Raw genomic sequence first — 18,479 nt, forward strand, 5'->3', positions numbered from 1 at the left:
CAAATATGTCTATCTCAAAAATCTTCCATTCAAAATACTTTGGAAATATCCTGCAGTGATATATTTAAAGTGTTCATTTCTGTTCATTCCCAAGTTAATTGAGAAAGTAGTTGGGTGGACACACACCCTACTGTCCAAGTTCCTGTATTAAAACTCCTTTTCTATTTGTAGTCTTATGTAATATTCTAATCTTTTAATACAACTGAGTTTGGGGTTTTCATTTGCTGTAAGTCACTATCACCAATTAAACAAACACTGGAAACACATCACTTTGTGTGCAATGAAAAATATTGATTTCATTTTGTTCAGTTACTTAAATAAATTAAACTTTTGATCGCATTGTAATATCTGAGATAAAACTGTATAAGTGACTCCAATTTGGTCAGGCCTTAAAAAGCTTTCAGGAGAGCTCCTACACCCAGCCTTGCATTAACTCACACCGGAAAGCAAATTAACATACTTGGATGCTTCGAAAACTGTCCATTAAAGGTCCGTGTCGGAGATTATTAAAAGTTAAATCGCTTGCTTTATTAGCGCGACGGAAGCTTTCCATATCATTGACGCCCTGAGTGATTATCACAAACACGACATGTGCTTGAATAAACAAAACAAAAAAAAAACAAAAAAAAAAAACAAAACAAAACAACGTATTATATGTTCGAGTTTTGTTTCTCACTTAAGTATGTCCGAGGGTAAAGAGAGCGGCACCCTGAAGCGGAGACGTAGGAAGTGAGAGGCTCACAGTGGTAGCCAGAGGGCGGTGGCATTTCTCTCTCTCTGCGTAAACGGAGACTGTGGCGGAGCGGAGAGAGCGCACGGAGAGGAGAGCAGACCGGAGAGCAGTGGCGAGGCAGCAGCACCGCTGACACAAGTGGAGGGACCGAGCAGTCATTTCCACCACCTCTACCACAGCTTCAGCCGGCTGCAGCTTTCTCACAAACACTGGAACTAGAGAGGCTTTACAGCCACACCACTGGCTTTGGACTTCATCTGCAGATCCTGTGCTGGAGTAGCGGAGGGGGGTTCTTATTTCCCCCCCCCACCCACCAACACCATCGTGGACGGAGGAGTTGCGTGTGTTTGTGCGTGTTACGCCGTGTCTACTCTGTAATGGGCAAAAGTGGACTGAGGAGTGGAGTTGCGCCGGGGGGTTCTTGTCTGGTGAGAATGTTCGCCACGCCGGGGATCCTGGTTCTTTTGGCGCTCGCACACGCAGGAGTCGCTCAAGGTAAGGCAAGGAGAGCGCCTTTTATAATTACACCTTCCCACGTTTAAAAAGTGATGAACGCTCTCACTCGTTGCCGCATGCCAAAGTAACTGAACCCATCTGATAGTTCTGATAGTTTTATTTAATCCGAGCTGATGCTGATGAGTCGGTCAGCATCAGACTGCACGGGCATTTACGCATATTTTCATCTAATGCAACTTGTTAGAATGATTTCCTCTATTCCGCAGTTTTTTGTAAAAAAGATCGGAAGTACATGACGAATCCTTGGAAATGCTTCTATGGATGATTATCATTTCCCCTCTTACTCAGTACGGTTGTTTTCAGTAACAAACAGGCAAATCCACTCAGAGTTTGCAGCTCAGACACAAACTCTGAAAGGCAGCGTTCCGTTTCACGCTCAGGCCACTGATGTAATTTAGGAGCACTTTGCAAAAATATACAGGCGACGCTCCGCTGCCCCGATTGGAAAACTGATCCGAAGTGGGCTATAAGCTACAGGACACCCGTCAGAAAGCTTCTAGGCAATTACAGATCTCACAGCAACTCCGCCGAATAGCTTACCGCTGAAAGATCAAACCCTGAGGCTCCAAGATCAGAGCAGCTTACATGATGATATGCTCCAAAAAAGAGCTTAGTGTATGTGATGGTACAATGTCCGGATGGGGAAATGATTTGCTTTTGGTATATTACTGTGTCCACTATATACTCCCCCAAGTGAAGCATAAACGTGATATTGAAGTGATATTTCACCCAGCACCGCTGCTGATAGTGGGGATCTAGGTTGATCGCAGAAACGCGTCTAAACTTTCTCCTATTTAGCTATTCCATTTCTTATTTGGTGAAAGTTGGGAATAGTATTTTTACTTATACTTAAAAAACAACAAAAAAAAAACAAAAAACAAAAAAAAACAAGCTGCTTTATTCTCCACATTTGCCTTGTAAAATGTTGGCCTTTTCCACCCCTGACCTGATCCTCTGCTTTGATATGACTATAATATTCCACTTGAATAGCTGTTAAAAGAAAAATACACAGTAATTTGCCCTGTCCATGCTACAGGACGCAGTCTATAAATTGGTATTGACATTACAAATTGGCCAAGGGCTTTTGTGCTGCATTTGGGAAGTAATTGGACATGATGTTGCAGCTACCTTTCTCCCGTTGCCCGAGGGAGCAACATTTCAGCAACTAACTCCAGTATTCATTAGAGCAATTCTTCAATGGTTTGCAGCCAGATCAATAGATTGCAAATAAGAGTCACATTTTGAGCAGGTGGAATATATGCGATTCTGACACCAGTGTGCAGTTTAAAGCTGATAAGTTGGAACTACTTCTGGGCTGAGCAGCATTTCTCTCATTCTACCTTCATCTATAAAGGCGTCTTTTTTTTTTTTTTGTCTCCCCACTCTGTCTGGCTTGCCAGTTACGTTTTTGTGTATGTTTCAAGCAACTCGCCCTGTGTCTCTGAAGTTCTTTTCTTTGTGAGCACTCGTTAGTTGTTCTACTCACAAACACAACCTAACTCTTGGGAGGAGGGTTGTTTTGTGTAGATGGCTTTTTTTTTTTTCTTGGTGCCTCATTGTGAAACTCTGCTCTCGGACTGTTGTAGCTATAGACTGCAGATGTTGAATGGGAAACAAATATTTGCTCTTGCCAAATTATTTCTCCTCATGCGTCAATGAGTATCTTATGTCCTGCTTCTGCCTCCAGTTTCTGCTCATTTTTGAAATATGTGCTCAGGCAGGTTTAATAGCTAAAATCTTTTCCATGGTAGTAACTTATCATTAGAATGATAGCCTTTGTGAAAATGATTCTAGCACTGATTTAGATTAAAGCCCAGTGATGAAGCAGTGGGAGCCTCAATCAGCCTTCTTAGATGTTTTTTTATTTTTTGTATTTTATTTTTTTTTATATAAATACATAATCAGTGCACCTTCATCAGATAGAATTTTTTTCATTTCAGGCCTTAAGGAATGCAATGACTGAATTGTACTATGGATATGTTCCTGCATCGTGCTCTCCTTTAAACACACAATGGGGGGAGGAGTGTTAGTTTAGATCCACTCTGGGCATGTGGCTGCTTTCTAACTAAGCCCCTCCCTCAAGCAGTTGAGCAATTATAAAGCCATTAGTTGAGCGTCTTTGCATTTGATGTAGGGTGAATGGGTGTCGCTGTACTCACACTTAAAAGTCCCTCATGTTTAATATAATCACTGAAATGTTGAGTAGCCGCATTGTACAGTTAATTTCATATGGGATAATTGGGAAACCCTTTGGTGTGTTGAGGTTTTATATATCCTATTAAGATCCAGACTGTAACATGTTGTGCTTTGGGCTTCTTTTTTTTGTAGAAACCCCATTTTTTTTTCATAAGAGATGTTTATTTTCCTCTTGGACTACATAGCGGTCAGTTCAGTGTAAACTGAGATGTGGAAGAAAATCAGCTTAGGTACTTGCTATACTTAGTTTTTTAGACCACATCTCTTTTGAACCACTGGTGTCCAAGAGGGATACGGACCACGGCCTGCCACAAGAAGCTAAAATCTACGAAAACTTGACATCCTCTCTAAAAACACTTCCACCTATTTTAATAGTTCAAGCACCAAATACACTTTGCTATGCATTAATACACCCTGCATTAGTACTACAGCATAAGCTAACATTTTCAGTTGCTGCTTGATATATTGTGTAGCGGAAGAATCATAACTTTGCAGTTCAGTAACGTGTTCTTAACATCTGTAGGGTTCTGGTCATCTTTTTGTGGCTGTTTATGGCCAGCCAGCATTTATATGTTTTAATATGGCACCAGACAAATATATATTTTACGAATTTGACTTTTCTGACCCAGTGTTTTCAAACACTATTTTATTCAGATGAAAGGTAACCTATCCTTTTGTCTATGTTTATTTAAAGAAATAATTATTCAGGGGTGAAGCTGGAACAGACTGATTAATACAATTTTGACACATTTCTTTAACCAAAAAGCAATGTCTTTAAAATGAAACTAAATAAACTGGATTTTATTAGGAAACGTCATAGTTCGTTGAGCTCAAAACAAATGTGATGATGCTGAAAGTGTTTGAGGCTGGTGTTTGTTTTTGAACTTGGCAGTTTGGGGACTGTCTTAGAGAACTCCTGTGGAGTGTGTACTTGCGGGTGTGTTTTTATGTGTGCATGTCTACGAACTTGGCACTATCGCTGCGCTCCAGCAGAGCTTGCAGGATGTTATGGCATTGGTTTGTATGTATGCGCACACATGCGGCATGACGATGCTGCCAGGGCTACCATGCTGTCTCCCATTATGCTCTTATCCTGTCCCATGGTGTAGTTTATCCATGCAGGGTTCAGCGCTTGTTGGGGGGGACAGCTGGGAATTATTGGAACTAAATAGGACACTTTGATTGGTCGTGCTGCCCCAACTGGCAAAGTGCAGTTGGTTGAGCTGGTCTTATGTAGTAAATTTGATGGCGGGCCTGTATCAGAAGGAGGGAGAACTGAATGAGTGAGGAAGAGAGATCTCTCTGGGTGGCTCGTACGGGCTTTGATCACTCCACTAGGACTTGACAAGCTGACTGCCTCCAATGCACAACATGCACACGCACACACACACACACACACACACACACACACACACACACACACACACACACACACACACACACACACACACACACACACACACACACACAGCAAGATATTTCTGCAGTGAAACAATGCTGCATTTTGTCCACATTCTCTGGGTGGTATGTGAGCGTGCTCTGCATCTATGGTGTGTGCATGGACAGGCGTTCACAAGAGTGTGTCAAAGGAAGTCTTTGACTGTGTCTCAGACTCTCTTTTATTTTTTTTTTTTCAGTGGACCCTCCTGCTGCGAGCATCAGCCTAGTGATTGCAGATCTTCCTTGCCCTTCCTGTCGTTTAAAAAGTATATATATGTATTTCTGGTTAATTCATCCATGCATTTTATTGACTTTCACTTTTTATGTGACTAGTAGCAGGACATTTGTTGTATTTGCCTTTTCAATTCTATATCTGTATTCTTTTAGTCCTGTTGGCTGTTTAAGAGATTTAATGACCTCTCTTCGTGATTCAAGTCCGATGGCCTTGCTCGTCCCTTCACGGGTATCTGTTTATGTTTTACTCTCAAAGTATAGTAGTATAAACATATGGAAAAGGAAGTAGAGGTTGAAAACTAATGTTGACCACACATCGCCAAAAAATGGAGAGAGGTTTTCAGGAATGTGTTATTATAGGGCAACTTGTAATTGTTTTGTCATGTCAACTAGTATTTGCGATCTTACATGCCGTCCTAAATGCTGTCAGGAGATGTAGAGAAAGAAGTGCAATTCTCTATCACACCGACAGGGGATACAGCTGATCAGTCATGTGAGTTAAATGTTAGAACTTGTTCTGCAAATGTGTTTCCATCTCTCCTCTAGCACATAAACTTTTTTTGGGAAAGCCAAGAATCTCATTAAGCGAGCTTAAATACATTTCCATGAAATTGAGGAAGTTATTTTGAAATTTGCATTTCCATCAACCTTTGCTAATGTGATACCTCAAAATAAACACAAAAAAAACATTGATTGAAGCATGGTTACTGTCCTCTTTTGCTGTGCTGTGAGAGTGAGTTGTCTGACAAATCTGACCACTAGGTTAACTAAGTTATCAATGTTCACCCAACTGTTGCCACTCAGCCACTTTGTTGCTATATTTATTGACTCTTCAAACTGGATTCTCCACATCAGGCTTTTTAAAGATTCGTGTTTAGCAAGAAAACTGCAATCGGTGCAGTCACAACTTGATATTCTGTTTTGTGCTACAAAAAGACTCTTTTTTTGAGAAGATAAAACATCAGGTTTAAAAAGATACTTTTCAAAATATTACATTGATAAATGGAGGCTCTTTTCTTGCACTCCACCATATGTCTCATTCTCCTCTGGGGGTAAACCCAGGATCGAACATAAGAATGCATCCCTGTGTGGGTTTGTCTAAGTGCACTTGATTTTTTAGAGATGAGAAAAGAAAAATAGGGGGAAAAAAGAAAGAGATAAATGCCCTAAAACTGATTCCATGCTTCTCCTACTGTTGGGCATAATCCCTTCTAGAGTTTCATGTAAAGATCTGGAATTATGAATTTTTCATGGCCCGTGTAATAGAAGGCCTCATTCGGTGCTCTCATTTCAAGGCTTTTTGTTGCAGTTTAGCGTTGTGCATCTCTGTGCATGTGGGATGGTGGCAGTGAGAAAATGCCACTTACTTCCAATCGATGGCCTACTATATAATTCCCACTTGTTCCTTGTGGTCCTGTAGTGATAAAAATATTAGCATATTTAGGTTTTTCTAATCTTTACAAAACATTTATTTTGTGACTTAACCAGGTAAAGTATGTTCTGTGGTCTGGTACTGTTGTAAAATGACAGACTTTTTGTCCAAAATGTTACGTTATAGTTTTAATGTACTGACATGTACAAAATTATTACCAAGTTCTCCTGATGTCACACTTTTAACAAACTGAAATAAAAAACTGCATCTCAAATCCCTAAAGAAATCAGTTGGGCTTGGTGAATTACCGTCACTGAGTGCCAGGCTGCAGATTTTCTAACTGGTGTCCATGAGCTTACTACCCCACTCGTGTCACTTGTCCCCATTTCTCTGCCTGGCTCCGTTTCCTCATATTCTCTGGCCTGCTTTCGCCTTTCCCATCTGCTTTCTCTGACATTCTTCTTGCTTTCTATAACCTTCAGCTCATTTTAAAAAAATGATTTACCCCCTCTGTTGTTGTTTCACACAACCTTTTCTATGCAAATTTACTCAGAGTGTGACCAGAACAGTGGACATATTGTTGTATGTCTGAACTGGCTGAACTGACATTTTGTTTTTGTCTGCATGCGTTTGGTCATTGAAACTCATCAGTCAGCCAGGAGAGAACTTGCTCGCACAAACACAAGTTGAATGCAGACAGACTAAGCTGAGAGAAAAGGAAAGACGAATTGGGGACAGGTAGAGAAAACGAACTGCATTTCGTGCCAGCTGCTCTCCATTGACATCTCACCCTGTATCTTTGCTGTGAGACCTTGCCTCTGTTCACTGCCGGCTGCTTAGGGTTTTCATGGTCTATATATTCTTTTTATTTGATCTTGTAAAACCTGCAGTAAATAGCTCAACTTGGTTTATTTGCTTCAAAAACAGGCAGCGAGCTGCACTTATGGGAGTCATGTGATCAGAAAAGGCATTTTTTTCCTTCCTGTGTGAAAACAGCAACTTGTGCTTCTCTCTCAGTTTAATCCTGTATTGCCTCTCCTGTGTCTGCCTCTGACACTTTTTGTTTGGATTCAAGCTAAAGATTGTGCCTGGTGTAGCTCCCCATTTTTTTTTGTCCTGTAAATCTTAGCAGTAACCTATACATCACTTAATTGATCTGTGGCAACTGTCAGGTTCTCTAAACGACTTAGATTAAAAACTAATCAATCTCACTGGTCAAAATTAAGTCTCGTAGCTTATCAATAAAATTAGTTTCAGCTAAAGAGTAATTCTTGACCAAAACCTTGAGCAAAACCTTACACTTTATAAGGAAGAGTAGGAGAGCTTTTTTCAGTTTACTAAAAATTGCATTGAAAAATATAATTCTAACATTAATAAAGCAATACCTTCCTATTACTAATTAACAAGTAAAAAAAACAAAAAAAAAACAAACCTAACTTAAACTTATAAGAAGTAACATCAATGAAGAAGACAGAGAACTAGTACACAGTACTTGTTAACTTGCGTTTGTAATTGGAGACATTTCTCTTTGAAACATAGCTGATTGAAAAGTGAAATGTTGTCAAGCATTTGTTTCATTTTTTACATGTCAAGGGGCAAACTATTTTATGGTCTAAATTGTAGTTTTTTGACTTAAAGGGAAGTGAAAAGGAAAGAGAAGGGGAAAAAAGCTGCAGAAGGGCAAACAAAACAAAACAAAAACTTAGAATTCATTCTGGACTGAAAAAGGAAAGTACCTTTTTTGATCCAACACATGTTGTATTCATTTATTGCTGTTGCAATCCAACAGGATAATCTGCCCTATTTGGCTCGCTGGGGTCTGACTTCTTACACAGATGAAAGCTTTTTAGGGTTCAGTTGTGGGGCTGGTTTCAGAGATTGCACTTCCCTCTTTACCTCATCAACCAAAGCTGACCAGCCAATCAAAAGAAGACAAAAAGACAAAACAATAAAAATTTTAGTTCATCTACTCATGTCATTGAGGAAGCACACACAGATATAAATACTGCACACTGTAAGTTTGGAAGAAGCTTTCCCTTAGGAGACAGACACGACCAGCAGATGGGCCTTGGTTGTGTTGGCATAATGGTCTTTTTGCGTGTTTGGGGCAAAAGAGCCTTATTTGTGTTGCCATGAATATGTGATTAAGTTACCATTGAGAAAGACAATATGTCGCGACAGGAGGTCCACAGGGCTGGGGCCCAGGTAGTTTTGTTTCCACCAGAAGCATGTTATGTATATTGTACTGTTTTCACAGCATGGGAGAGGAAGAATAAAAGAGGGGGGAAAATGAGGGCCAAGTCTGAAAAAGACAGCAGTACAAGACTGTGAATTAGACAAAATAAGAGAAGATGCTTTTCTCCTCTTCTTTTTATGAGACAGAAAAGAGAATTTGAAATTCAGTGTCTTTTTGATATTAAACAATGCTTCACTGTAAAAGCCCATTGAACTGTGGGTTGGTAATGGTGAGAGGAAGTGGAGGGAGTAGAAAAGGAGGGTGCAAGCAAGCTGAGTAGTGTTTGGAAGCAGCCTGAAAGATTAGTCTTTCTCTTCCTCATATTTTTCTCCACTTCATTCTCTCCCCTTCTCGCTCTCTTGTTTCCTTTTATTCACCTAGCGTCTTTCAGATCTAATTCTTCCTTTTTCCACCTCATCCAAGCTTCAGCTGCCCTCCAACACCCTCACCACTCTCTCTGTAGATCCCAACAGTAACGTTGTTTCCCCCTTCTTCTCTTGACCCGCTCAGTCCTTGCCAAAACTGACTGGTAATCCAATGATCCATCTGAGGGAATATGCAAAAACTTGAAACCATAATTACTGTAATCACCACTGTAACTTTTTACCTTCTCAGCTTACATCTGGGTTTGCACACGGGCATGCACGCATACACAGATGAGGTATGCTTGCTCCTGAAAGAGTACATTGTAATTCTGTAGGATGGCATGAAAAGGGGGATTTAGTGTGTGTTGTACAATACACACTTTTGCTTTTAGAGAGACTAGCTAACCTGACTGTATTTGGAGGAAAGACCCATTCCCATTGAGAACATGGACTGTGAGCCCCTGCAAGCTTCGGATGTTTCCCAAGTTGGGAAAGAAGGTCCTGGATTTGAACCTGTGACCTTCTTGCTTTGAGGCAACAGTTCTACCAACTGTTCCACTGTGCAGCCAGAAAACTTGCTAATCTGAAGATTTTATTGTGTAGAAATTGAACAGAAGTATAAGGAAACAGAAACATACGGAGTAGTCTACTTGCGGTGGTGTATATAAACCTGGAATATTTTACTCTGTAGGTGACAAGATTACATGTAAGCAGTTTACTTTGATTCATTTCAACACAGCATTCTAAGTGGCTCATAAATATGGGCAGCACTTTGCTGAAAAGGCATGTTTCATACTTTTGGAGCATGGCTGCGTATGAATGTGTGTGTGCGTATGAAATGTCACATTGTTAGTTTCCAGAATTATCTGTGCACGCAGCATTTTTTCCATCCCCCGAAGGAATACAGGTAGGACGGTGCCAAAGGTGGAGATTGGAGACAAAGGAAAGAGCATAATGACTTTCCACTGTTAAAATCATGGTTTTGTGAAATCTTTTGTTTTCCTGTAAAATGCTGAACATAGAGGAGCAAAAGGAGGCAGCGGGATCAGAGGAACGAGGTGGAGCAGCGTTAAACACATGGAAGTAGAAAGATATAGTGACTTGGATATGGGAGCTCTGTGAGCAGAAAAGACTGTCTGGGTAGTAATTAATCTCAGTCCTTTGAGGGACGGAAGTAATCTGTTAAAGGAAAAAAAGCCTGGATATGGACTTTGCTGGAATTTACAGTACACTTTTATAGAAACTATAATATTTGCATCCATTTCTCTTGTTTGGCCTATTTATGACTTATGATTAGTTAAGCTGTACTTAACGTCTCTAAAGTCGACTGCCCCTTACTGTTTGATTCTGGGTTGATGAAACTCATCCATTATTGGTGACTAGATGAAAAGGGAATAAAATTAAACAGGTGATTTATTGTTCTGATTTTCTGTTGAATTAGTGAATTTCAACCATCATTTTTTTCCCCATTGAGTCAGTTTTTATGCTGACTCTGGAGCAGTACTATTGCTAGTTTTATAAATACATGGCATTCAATAATTTGGTTTTCCTCAGTCAGGTAGCAAGCTTAGTGCCATATCATGCAAAACATGCACTGATCTTGACTGATTTTTCTTGTTAAGTAAGATTATTGGTCCTGTTTTGTGGTAAACAAACAATTGTTTTTATAACATGTTTTCACATAGAACTTAGTAATATTTTCACGGATATCAAAATTTTATGTCATGTTCTGACATCTAGTGTGAATATAGAATCCTTTAGTGGGTATTTGACTGCTTTATTTAAGTCTGTCAGGCATTGCAGCGCACAAGAATATATGATGCAATGACATGCCATATTCTCATATTTCCTTTATTACTGGAGGCGTGAAGCTTCGCACAATGTTGATTTAAACAAGCAGGTTAGTTTTCCAGCTGTTGCCTCCCAACATTATAAACCATTCTTGCATAGTTTAGATTAAATTCTTTAGAAAATATCCTATCAATTTTCTGGTAAGACAAATACTTGAGAGTAGCATCAGTATCTTTATGCCTTGTACATGCTGCACCTACGCTAATGATGTAAACATTCAAAGTTTTAAATGATTAGTTTGAAACATTTTCCCTGCTATCCTTAAAACAGGGCTGTGAAGCCTGCGGCGACATACACAGTTTAACAGGATTTAAAACAAAAAAAAATAATAATCATTATTGATGTTTGTATAAACAGCATGTTTGTAAGTACAGCAAGAAAAGCTTTAATGAGCATATTTACTGATATAATGACAGTAATTTGCCACATGCTGGGGTATCATCTAAGAGGTTGCTGCTAGAGTTTAGATGGTAACATTTTATATCCACGTTGCAGTATCTTTGTATTATGAGGCTCCCCTGATGCCATTTTCCATTTCTGTTTCACTGCATGCATCCTAATATATTAAATTATTTCTCATTTATAGGCTAAGATTATTTTGTTTATGTTGCTGTTCCACGCAATTTTTCTAACCCTGACATAGCAATTAAGTGTTTACTGTGATGTTTCCAGGATTCCACTTCACATAAAAAAAACACTGTGAACTTGTTTGAAATCCCACCGATTCTTTCTGTTCATTTTTTTGCTTTTTACAGGCCAAATGCCTACGCTAACCTCGCAGTTACCAAACTTGTGATAAACTATTGTATAAATGAGAAGTTTCCACTTTCTCCTTCTGAGCTGAGTTTATCCTGCGCAGCCTCCTGGGATTCCCATTTGAAATAAAGGCTTTGTCAAGGAATGTAGTAAAATAGTGTGGCTCAGGACCTCGCTATTATAAAATGGAACTCTATATTTCCTCCTCAAAGTGAAGTGAAACCCCCTCAAGGTGGCATCCTGTGTCACTTTGTGAAACCTTTCTGATATTTATGATTTTAATATATATTTTTTATTTTTGTGAGCAGGAAGAATCCATTGTCTTCAAGTGTTGCAACCCTCACTGGTTTCTGTGCATCTTGTATCTTTGTTGCTTTAAATGTTGTGCTTTCTTTTTTTTTTTTACAGTGACAATAATATGATGAATATGATTCTTTATTTTAGTTTTTAAATTGACTTGTGTTGACAGAGGCTAAAAGGTTTTTTATCCAGCTGGTATAGGTATAGTATAGTTGGTTATGTAAGCGTTTTTTTTTTAAGAATCCCACACAACTTTTAAATTGTGTGGCAACATCTTGTGCACTATTGAGAAAAAATAGAAAGTGATAAATATACAGAATACAACATTTTTTTTTTTACCAATCTGACAATGCCACAACTGGCTAACCAATAGCTGCTAACTTAAGTCAACGTCAACATAAATTAAACGGTTATGTCACCTAGATTGAGTATTGATTTACATATACAAATAAAAATAACCTATATTTTGCACTGTCTTGTTTTGTGAGCTCAATCTATAGCATTGCATGCTTTGAAACTTTTGAGCACTTTGATAATAGGATACTAAACATGTGATATTCTTATTGCAGTACTTGATAACGGCAGTGTAGCTGATAAGTCTTGGTATGCCAAGTCTTACATTTTCATGTCTCTGCAAAACAATTTATCAAATCAAAAGTCCTTACACTCTTTGCAGCTAAAAAGAGGACAAAATGTGAGCAAACCCGGTATGGCTAAAAGTCGATTCAGGCATAAATTCAACCTGTGACTGTTTTCATGTGACCAGTTTCAGTAAAATGTTTGTGACTGTTTTCAGTATTTTTGTGTCAAAAATATATTGTGACAAAGAGCCTTGGTAGTTGCTATAACACTCACATAAAATATGTTGAATTTCTATCAATTTTATTTGAGAAATGCCTGTTTCAGTATAATAACAATTTGATTCTTAATGCCATTGTTAGTCAAATGAAGTTGGATTCTGCTTCTTTTCTGTGCTTAGATTATTACAGCTTCCTTTAAATATTTTTAGCTTTATTTCACCGTGATGTTGCAGTAAAAACAAAGATATTAGAACTGATTTCATGAAAATATCAGAAACTACCCGCCATGTAAGTAACTTTTAGTACAAGCATAGAGTCATGCCTTTAATGATGTGCACCAAAAGAAAACATTGGCGTCCTTCTGGTTTATATCAAGCCTTGCGCTCCAGCCCAGTTGGGTTCTGGAAGAGCGTTTAACCTCCACCACATATGTATCAGCTTTTTTCCTTATTTCATTCAGCTGACATCATCATCATCATCTTCATCATCCTCTTCTCAAAGCACAGCTGTTGTGGTGGTGCAGTAACATTTTTTTTTTTTTTTTTTGGAAAACAAACTGGCTCAGTGTTTAATGACATGTGGCTGAGTTAGTGAGCCAATACTGGGAAATCACACAAATGCACATACACACAGCACACTAAGGAATACGTGTCTCTGTCCTGGTCCTGGTCAATACAAGCATACAGGGGGGTTTTCAGGAAAAGGAGCCAACACACTCACAAGGCTACAGTGGGATGACTTGGGCTGTTTGGTAGTTAGTATAAATGTGAATAAACGCTGTGTTTCCAAATAGACTAGTTGTTTTTTTGGCTGGATTTTTATGAATCCCGTTATTCTCTGTCTCTCAACCTTTGTAATTTGGCTGCCATGGTTGCCAAAAAAAAATATTAAAAAGGCACATACCCTACTCATGTGGTATCTCCTATGTAAAGTTTAGTTTAAAAATGGGTTTACATGTTCAGAAAATCTGATTTTGAAACATTCATATGCCTGAAACCTTTCACGGGTTGTCATTTCACAACAAGAAAGGAATCGTACAAACAAATTGAAAGTCAATTACATACATTTCAAACTGATATTAGTTAAACAATTCAGTAAAGTTCAGTTTACTGTTGAAATTAGTTAAAATGTTTTCTATTTTTATGCATTACAGCAGTATATAATTATAAGGTGCAAAAATAATAGATTAGATTTCAAAATGTTGACCTACATAAGGTGCAAAACTGAAATAGACTGTAACATATTGTTTAATACCTTTTTAAGGAAATATATGATTCTAAAAACTAGTTTTGATGAAATTACATTTTGAATCATTTTTGATAAACCATTGTAATATTTCTACCTTAAATCTTCTGCAACATAATAAAGATACTAAATAAAAGCCCATGTACTAAATGTGAGAAGTAGTACAAAGTCAAAAAATAAAACTAGCTAATGACATCATTTAGATGTCAGATTTTGAAAAACTCTGCAGCATGAGGTCAACAGAAACTTTACATGAATGGCACAACATAAAACCTGAACATCCCGGCATAAAATAACAGCAATGGGTCCCAGTTTTTGTTTTATGCCATATTGAAATCTGTGGCATGTGTCCATCTGTAAGTCATATATTTAGCATTTTTTGCACTGACATCAAGTGTATGGGATTACTTTTGTGAGAGCAGATGAATAAGCACATGACTTACATCATAGTGTCATAGTAGGGTTATTTTACCACATCAAAGAGCATGTAAGCGCTTTTGAGCCACCCGTGCTTTCTCAATTCTCTGTGTCCATCTCTGTTTTTCTTTGACTACAGCTCCCTTTCTCTTTCGTTCCTCCTCTCTTTTTTCTCTGCTTCGGATACAGTCTTCCATTTTTTTTTCCATCAGCACTTCCTTCCTAGGGGATAGGGGAGATTTAACTTTGAACAAAAAGAAAGAAGACGGAAAACTTTGCTGAAATTTTTGAAACATATTCCCCCATCTCTGTTCTAAGAAATGTCATCCACACCCAAGGAACAGTTTCAAAAGAAGCAGAAAGTAGCTAACTAAAGCCAGACAATGCCCACGGCTCCCTCCAGCTCTCGCAAATCCTTGTATTGTTGCTGTGGTTATTTGTGTTGCCTCTTCCTCTTGAGCCCTCCAGGGTTTTGGTTTATCTATGCTCAGTGCTGAGGTCTTGTCGGAAAATAAGAGCAGGGTTGCCGTTTTGGCCTCAGGTCAACTTACAACACTTGAAAGTTTGTTATTGGTGTGAAAATAAACTCTGAACTTTTAGTTCTGAGTGGATGTGTTGCTATTTTTTTTTTTGTTTGTTTCTGACATTGTACTATGTTTCACTGCATGTTTCACTGTTTTAGTTCAGCTGTGAACCATGCCCCACAGTCTACACCTGCTGAACAGGCCCCATTTAACTGCATCCTAAATACACCAGACTGCAAAGTTATGCATTTTGACCACACTTAGCGTCTGGTGTGCATACAGTATACTGTTAACTGTAATAAGTTGCCTGATGGAAAATAACTGAGTGCTATTGAAATGTCATATGAGATGGAGGAAAGTATTCAATCTCCTCTGCTCTGTAAGAAGACGTTTCTCAACTGGTTTGTGAGGGAAATCAGATAGGACTGGTTTAGAGTGACAATCAAGTTGTGTGACAGGGCATAGGCTTTAGAATGTTCCATAATGATGTGTGTTAGAAAAGATAAGTTGTGTGACTGTTGTGTGATTAGAAAATGCATAAAAGTACGTGTGATGCTTCTGAGCACTCAACGCTCCCTGAAAATGGCTGTTTGCTGTGTCCTCTTATTGCTAGTAAGAAATAAACACAGGAGAACTGTCTCAACTGTCTCTATTAAAACTCCCTTTCCACAACAATTCAAGAGCACATTATGCCACTATTAAATCCTCTATTTTGCAGCTTTCAGGAGGAAAAGGCAGTCTTCCTTCTTCCCTGAATAGTTTCTTCGATGTGTTGTAGACTTTGGTTTATGTCCCTAAAGCTTTTAGTTCCACTGCTCTGGATCTGCAAAGCTAAAGGGGGGGGGGAGGCATGTCTAATGAATTATTTACAGAGCACAGAGTTAAGATAACAAAATGCTTCAGAGTTTCAGACGCGCTGGTGCCATCAAAGGTATGTAGGCTATTCACTCACCTGGTCAAAGAACATACCTATATTATTACCTATTTCTTACAAAGTGCTTCATCTAAAATGGAGAAGAAGAAAAAATCAGACCAGAATGCAACACATGTGCAGATAAATGTCAGCTTTCCAGAAAAGGTCTTTTAAATAAACACTTGCTTTTGCAAATTAACTTAAGCCACCAGAATATTTCTACACGTTAAATGACAACTTGTAGCAAAGTGAAAGAGGGACTGCCTTACTGTTCTGCTCTGTTATCACTGTTGGTCATTTTGGAGGCATTTGGGTTAACATAGTAAACATTTTAGAGATGATAGTTAAAGAGTTAAAGGGGAGAGGTTTGCAAAATTGGCATTTTTGAGCTTTATGTCATGTTGACTTATCCACTCATCAAAGGGGTAGAGATACCTAGAGCATTAACTTAATTATGTCATGCATGTTTGAAGAATCCTTGAATTTGCTGTGGTAGCTATTTGGAAGTTCTTAAGCATTTGCTTTCACAACGCGCCGCCTATTTCTATTTCTATTTCGGCCTCACAGAGCCATGACTCGGCTCCATCAGACTAGTTGCAGCAGCAATTAGATAGCACGTGGTGGAACTGTGAGTCTGCTGAGTTTATTTTATGATCTACTTCTCAGTGCAACACTCCTAAGAACAGTTGTAAACAGGATAATGGAGAAGCATTGTTGTGATAATGTGGTGAAGGTGGATTATTGGAAACAGCAGGAGCATCTTTAAGAAGCAGAGGGCAATTTCAAGGCTTCAAATTTATTTTAAATTGTGTTTGTTGTACACAGCATTTTATAGCAAGTGAAGGTAACCAAGCTAATTAATAGGGCTATTAAATGACACTATGTGACTAGAACATTTTTAAGGTTCTCCTATTTTGTCCAAAGACAGTATAAAAGTCAAGATTCTTTAAGCTGTAAACATACAAGACTATGCTTGTATTTTTTCTATTGCAACCAGTTTGTCTTCAGAAATCAGTCAATGTAAATATACCATTTTTTCAAAGTCTGATGCATGAATTGGGTAAATCTCTCTCACAAACACAGATACACGTCTTTTAGGTCTTCTAAAGTGGACATTTAATAATCAAGGACTTTTTCCTTTGGGTTGCTCCACTGAGTAGGTCACACACAAACACTCTGCTTGTGCGACACAGTATTGATTCTGAGTGTTGTTCTTTTGCTGTTGGTTAAACAAGACAGTAATAATGGAGCAACATTGTTTAGACTGCTTATTGAACTGTGACTGGCCAAATTGATTGCTGTCTTCAGCTTTGGGAATGCATTTGAGTCTGCTTGTGTGTACATGTGTGACTTTGACTTTGTAAAGTTGCCAGATTAATGTCTCTGTTTGCTACTGCTCGCGACAAAGTAAAGGAGTTGTTACTTTTCGGAACATTTTCTTATCGAAGCTTCTTCCATTGATTCTTCTGTTTTAGTGTTAGCCTATTAAGAACGGACTTTATTTTCTGTAAAATAACCCTAACCCAAGTCACCAATGAGACTAAAATATCATTAAAGATATTGAATGATAAATGGAAGATCCAATCAATCTAATGAACAAACTATGATAAAATGAAATGGAATACTGGAAAATAACTACAAAACAAATTAACTAATTAAAACAAGATAAATCTTAAAATGTAATTTCTCCATCCAACAGAATAGGAAGGGAACAGATCATGGGTGTGTCTCTGTCAGAGGTTGAGCCTCAAAAGACAATCTCTGACAGAGACACACCCTGTCCAGGTTTTATATGCAGGGATCAGTTTCTTCTTAGTGATGTCAAAGCACAACTATAAATGGATGCCAAACAACAATATTATCTACTTTTTTTTTTTTTTTAAGAAAATAATAATCTCTTCCATGAAATCCGGTGATCACTCCTCACCACTTGCAGAATGTGTGCTGCTTTTGGTCTGAAAATTACATTGCACATTGTGAACTTCGCTTACCGCAGACAGCTTTTATCTTTTTGCTTATCAATTTGCCTTTCTTTTAATTGAAAGACAACACGCACAAGAATTGCAGCAGGTGAGTGCAGACAGATTTGAAGACTTTATAAGTAAACCTAAAAGAAGGATATGTTTGGGTCTTGTTATTATCTTTTGAAGTGCTTTCCTCAAGGCTTCAAAATAATTCATTGAGGTCTTTGCATTTTCATTCATCACAAGTTTCTTTGATACAACACAAGGTTGCACTGTCAAAAAATTTCCAGGCCTAAAGCCTAACTCGCATTCATAAATAATTCATTTTAGCTTAATATTGAAATTGGTCATTTGTTTCCATGCCAAGGCCCTGTGAAAGGAGAATTAAAGAACACTTTGACACTCAGTCATGAATCATCGAGATGTTTTGATTTGACACTGAGTGCATCCAGGATTTTTTTTTTTTTTTTTTTTTAGGAGGAGAAACTCTAAAGCACTTCAGATCTTTCAGCGCTCTTCACATCCTAGCCTCAACCACTGAATTGGTCTCTGAGAGACCCAGAGGGAGATGCCCTGTTGGCATTTTCTGCTCTTTCATTAAAGCTCTTCCGTTATTC

The 18,479-nt window shown here is 38.4% G+C and overlaps 1 protein-coding gene across 3 annotated transcripts in view; it reads left to right on the top strand.

The window, feature by feature from the left end:
* Window positions 1–801: 801 nt before the first annotated feature.
* The window catches only part of LOC106957660 (netrin receptor UNC5C-like), a 208,741-nt gene continuing 191,063 nt past the window's right edge, over window positions 802–18,479 (top strand). For 2 of the 3 annotated variants that reach the window (XM_015049071.1, XM_015049072.1), the window contains exon 1: window positions 804–1,228. In XM_015049071.1, coding sequence (XP_014904557.1) covers window positions 1,111–1,228 — 118 coding nt within the window. In that variant the 5' untranslated portion in view covers window positions 804–1,110. Of the gene's footprint in view, window positions 1,229–18,479 lie in introns of all 3 variants that reach the window. The other variant, XM_015049073.1, reaches the window with a different exon arrangement.

Source organism: Poecilia latipinna, unplaced genomic scaffold (assembly GCF_001443285.1).
Source record: "Poecilia latipinna isolate Pla-1442-1.1 unplaced genomic scaffold, P_latipinna-1.0 Scaffold924, whole genome shotgun sequence".
Taxonomy (NCBI): Eukaryota; Metazoa; Chordata; class Actinopteri; order Cyprinodontiformes; family Poeciliidae; genus Poecilia; species Poecilia latipinna.